The following is a 5,065-nucleotide window of genomic DNA, read 5'->3' as shown; positions in this document are numbered from 1 at the left end:
TTGCTGTGTGGTTCCTTAGCCTTAGAAAAGTAGCTCGGACATATTTTTCCATATGAAAATGCCTCTGCACCGAGGCTGCTTATACCCCACCCCACAAGAGGCTATACAACCTAAATGGGAGTCATAATGGCTTCCGCTTGTGGGCAAGATTGTGCCAATATTTCTCGTTGTTTGTCCTATGCGGACACAGCACCATGTAACCACAAATGAAGGAAATCAGCATAAAATATTCTCAATTAAAGAAACCCACTTCAGTGTTTTTTTTTGTTTCCCACTGGAGAAAAAAAAAACTGCACAGCCGAACACTTGGTTTCCACCCAAATATCGCACCAGATTATCCAAACCAGATGGCAAGGTTTTGGAATTGCTAATTTTTTTATCCCAAAGTTACCTGTGACTTTCTGAAACTTTCAAGGGAAAAGTGGGGCCCATTGCCAGGAACTGAGGTCTTTCATCTTCCTGTATTGGTGGGTGTAGTACCCTAGTTATAACTCTTGTTCATAGTGGGTGCCACTTGCCCTCCACTTCCGGCCACCTTGAGCAACAGAGACTATAACTTCGTTGGCCGTCACTTTCCCATAGAAAATTTCCTAAAATCACTTGGAACTTCTGAGTAAAAAAATTGGGTTGTGTGTGTGTTTATACAGCCTAGAACTTGGTCTGCCTCACAGGGGCGACGAGTCTCCCAGCTGTAGATGAGAAATTTAGCCAGCGCGGTACAGCCGCTAGCCTGGGGTCTTTAACGTGCATCGCGCAGTAGTGATACACGACCGCACGCCGGTACGATTCTCATCCAGATCGAAACGGGCAGGGGTGGGGCTCGAACCCAGGATCCCTGGGTTCTGCAGCAACTTTTGAGTAGGACAATGGCAAGCAGTGAATCTTTGGCACCTGGTAGGGACTACTATCGCTACGCTTAGCTAGGGACAAGTGTTCGGTGATGCATAAAATAGTTTACGAAGAAAGAAAATGATTTTTTTTTTTGGGGGACATTCTGAATTTGCCATATACAATTGGGTATATTGGTGATTGTGACAAGTCATCCCTGCTAAACCCGGAGTGCAAGCACTTTTGTGGATTGCAAGTTCAGCTCCACCATCAGCCTGTTTTTATATGAAAGATTCTTGCACTGGAGAGCCCCCATGTGGTGCATGTGTAAAGGATCATAAAATGGATACCAAATTTCACTAAATGCTGTTAAGAGGAAATTATTTCTGTTACGAAATGCAGCTTGCAGACAGGCACAGAACAAATGGCCTTACGATCTGGTGCCGGCTGTGCGAGGGCGTCGAGAGCACAAGTGAAAGCTTTCAAGCGTGTTGTTAGAGCTTGGGGATGTCTTTCACAACAGCGACTGGACATGAGCCTTGCCCGAATCCCTATCGAGGCAAATTGGAGCGCTTGTGTCCATTCAGTGATTACCATTTGGTAGTTGTCGACCTGGCACAACTGTCACCGTTGGGTCAACGTACAAGTCGGAAAGCAGGTAAAGATTCTGGTTGGTTAGCATTAAATGTTATTAGGCTCTGAACCAGTAATCGCTCCAGAGCAGGACGTTAGATTGACTATTGGCGAATTCTACGGGTCGTTTTGGAGCGTGCCGGGATCGACTGTTCTGGAGCGATCCTATTTGACTGGGCGATCGGGGTCGAGACTGACGTGTTCCACTGGTCTCCTTTTGGATTAGCTCCCACTCCAGATCTCGATCTGGATCCGAGAAAAGTCGCTCCGCCAATTTCGGCGGATTCAACTGGAAACCAGCCGGGCCAGCCCTCGGCGCACACACGTGGCTTCCTTTCTCGCGGGGCATCTCGCCTGATCTCGCCTCAGAAGAATTCGTAATGGCCGCTTGGGAGGTGCCGCCTGTACTGCCCGGCTTACTGCTGCTGCTTGACAACAGTTTGTCATCAAGTTGCTGGAGCAGCTTCCGGCGATCTTTGCTAGAAGTTCCTGAGCCATTCCCGCCGCTCATGCGTCGAGCACGTGTTAGCGCCGCGATTGCGAAAACGTCTTCGAAATGACTGCGGCGGCCGGGGAAAGGGTATTCCCGGGCAGTTGAATGACGGGAAGGCATCTGCCAATCCCGGAGCAGTGGTCACATTCCACTGGGGATCCGTAGGCGGCTTTATCCCGTTCGGATTGTGTGCTCCATTCCGAATCTGGTCAACTGATCCTGGCGTGCTCCAAAACGCCCAGTGGAATTCTCTATAACGTCCTGCCGTGTAAACGGAACGTACGAGAGTTGAGTCGACATTTCAAGCAAGCTCTGTCGTCGTGTACAGTTCCCACATGCACTGTTTTGCTTCTTTTCAAGGAGCCATGAAAACAAAATGTGGATATAGTGACAGTGCCAGTTTTAATGTTTGCCACCCAAACGCTATGTTACTCTTTGGCCTTCTGCCCCAGTCCCTGCTAGTTTCTTATCACACCGCATGTCGTGTGCAACTTTATTTTCCTGCAATCAATACTTTGGCAATTTGGCTTGGGTCGAAATTCCAGGCGTGGATCAAAGAAGAGAACATGTGAAATGCGTGCGTTGCAAGATCCATTTATGGCAAATTTTTTGGTCTGCCAAATCTAGGAAATTTAAGTCCTCGGAATAATGTCCTCGTCGATAGTGATCCTGACAGAAGGGTTCTGCAGAGCCTCGCAAACAAAACATAAATTAATGACAAGTTTTCTGGCCTATGAAAACATACTCTTCGCAAAAAAACATTGGGTCACACAAGATTAGGAGTTACATTCTTCGAAACTTTTGCAAGCATGTGAAGCTTTTGGTCAACCGGTAGTTAGAATAGAAATACACCACTCCTAGTCAGTCACAGGAGGAAAATGCCATGGATGTCTTTCAGTTGTCTTGCCACCTGCGTGAAATTTTAACCTTCGATAACGGCATCTCGTGAAGTTCAAGTGTGCACATGCAGTCAAAGCACGACGGAGGGCAGCGAGTACGTGCCGGGCCAGCGAAGGGTACCGAGTTCAACAACTTACGCCGAGAGTTTGCACATTAGAACATCTATTTAGTTGACCCAAAGGGATACTAGCACCCGGCTTCGTAGCCATTCATGAACGGTAAGTCCACAAAACAGTTCTGTCCGAACAACGACGCGACGCGAGAAATAACCTGAACTAGGCACAACAGAAAACAAGCGGGAGTACGGTCACACGGGCCCGTCGGTGTGTTTCTCGTATGTGGGCTTCTTGGGCACCCTGCCTTCTTTGAGCAGCTTCTGGACGCTCTCCCTGTAAGCGGGCGGCTGCATCTCTTCCTCCAGGGTGCACGTGATGCTTGGACGCTGTGTGAGGTCCATGATCGTTCCGCGGATGATGTCCACGTCTCTCTTCATCTCGTCCCTCAGCGTCCTCTTGAAGAGGGGCGCAGCATCGAACCGGAAGAGGAAGTAGCTGCAAACAGATTTGCGATTGATTGCGTGTATGGGTGCATCTCTTACCGGCGCCAGCCTCTACCACATCCTCAAAAGTGGTCCCTCGATTTCTGCCTGATGACATCATGAAAATGTTGTGTAGTTGCCTGCTGTGATCCTGGTGGTGGTACAGCAGCGAAGGTGGATGTAGGTCGCTCTGCAACTGGACAGTCGACTGACGCTAGAACAGACGTGACACAAGACGCTGCGACAATGGCAAGCTTTGCATCTGCTCACCGGGTCTGCCAGCATTTCTATGACCAATACAGAGCGCAAGTTTGTCTGCTTCTTTGCAAGGGTCGCTGAGCTTTGATTGCCTTTGATTGAAGGATGGTGGGTAGACCTTAAGGCAGCTTGCTTTGAGGTCTACCCACTCTCTTTCAATTCGGGCCAATAAAAGCTCGGCGTTCTAACGTCACCACAACCCCTGCAAAACACGCAGACAAACTTGCGTACCGCATTGACGCAATTCGTTGCCATTTCGGGACCTCCTTCGAGACGTGGACGGTATAGAATGGCAAATACACCAGTTGAAGACACATTCTAGACATCGTAGTCACGTGGTTTCCACGAGCCTAACATTCTTTAACGTGACCCGACATTCGACTTTTTCAAATGGTTGATCTCGGGAGGAGCTTTGCAAGGTGCTAGAATCATTTCATGTCACACGGTTAGCAGATGTATGGGTGGTCATTTTGGAAATAGTACGAATGTCTTGGCAAATGGCGAAATTGCGAACTCGGTGATGACAGCCGCACTTTCGGGCAGTTGCCTCATCTTTGGTTTTTTTCTTTTTTTTTTTTTAATTTTTAAATTTTTGGTATTAATTTGTTGATTATTTCGTTATCTTTCATTCGTTCTGATTCGATTGGCGGTGGTGTGTAACTTCGTTGTAATCTGACTCGCTCCTTGAGGCACTCACGTTCACGTTGCTCTAGTCACTCATCGAGATTCCTCGTCTTTTATGAGAAGCATCGCAGACCTAACGTCGAATTGTAGCATTGAGCTGCCCTGTTCCCCACGCCTTCGCCTCTCCTCAGAAGTCATCCCCGCAGAGAGCTTATACTGGTTACTGTCCAGGGACCTTCGAAGACACTCTTCCGCCTAAACATTTATCTAAATTACTAACCTTCCCGACATATGCGTGCGGCCGTGGCTGCTCATTTTGATGGGCAGTTCCTTCGTCCCAAGGTTCTGGATGTCGCGTAGGATCACACCGCTCTTGAGCATTAGTTCACCGGTTCTCTTTAAAGCACTTGAAAGCTCCGGCTGTAAGAAATAAAAGGAGAAAAGTGTTGAGGGTTTTTTAAATAGTTATTACACGTTGAAGGGGCGGCCGGCCTCTCCAGACGAACTGTCATCGAAACGTCCCCGCTTACCTTGCTCATTGATCGGAGAATCATGGTTAGTTCGTATGCAGGCATTTCGATGCTTCAGTTTGCCGAGATCAGCGCAAATTTTGTAGAAAACCTATATTATTTGAAAATAGTACACAGTACAAATGATCACGCTAGCAAGCAACGCATGTTTGGATCTGAATGGATTTGGATCAATCGTTAAAGCTAGCCTGATCGGTTAACGTCTGAAAATACACCACGTTATCCAGTTGAATTTTTATAACTATATAAATATTAAATTAC

The 5,065-nt window shown here is 47.6% G+C and overlaps 1 protein-coding gene and 1 pseudogene across 1 annotated transcript; both read right to left on the bottom strand.

Annotated features, from left to right (window-relative positions):
* Positions 1 to 86: 86 nt before the first annotated feature.
* On the bottom strand, positions 87 to 2,716 carry LOC115324259 (annotated as a pseudogene).
* On the bottom strand, positions 2,338 to 5,033 carry LOC8036234 (probable 28S ribosomal protein S6, mitochondrial). The gene is made up of 3 exons (XM_002401974.5): positions 4,805 to 5,033; positions 4,555 to 4,694; positions 2,338 to 3,405 (listed from the first exon to the last, which is right to left on the bottom strand). The coding sequence occupies exons 1-3, from the start codon at positions 4,847 to 4,849 to the stop codon at positions 3,162 to 3,164; spliced, it is 429 nt and encodes a 142-aa protein (XP_002402018.2). The 5' UTR covers positions 4,850 to 5,033; the 3' UTR covers positions 2,338 to 3,161.
* Positions 5,034 to 5,065: the final 32 nt, after the last annotated feature.

Source organism: Ixodes scapularis, unplaced genomic scaffold (genome assembly GCF_016920785.2).
Source record: "Ixodes scapularis isolate PalLabHiFi unplaced genomic scaffold, ASM1692078v2 PGA_scaffold2__306_contigs__length_199485367, whole genome shotgun sequence".
Lineage (NCBI taxonomy): Eukaryota > Metazoa > Arthropoda > Arachnida > Ixodida > Ixodidae > Ixodes > Ixodes scapularis.
The sequence above is the reverse complement of the archived record's forward strand: the minus strand, read 5'-3'. Positions and strand labels throughout refer to the sequence as shown.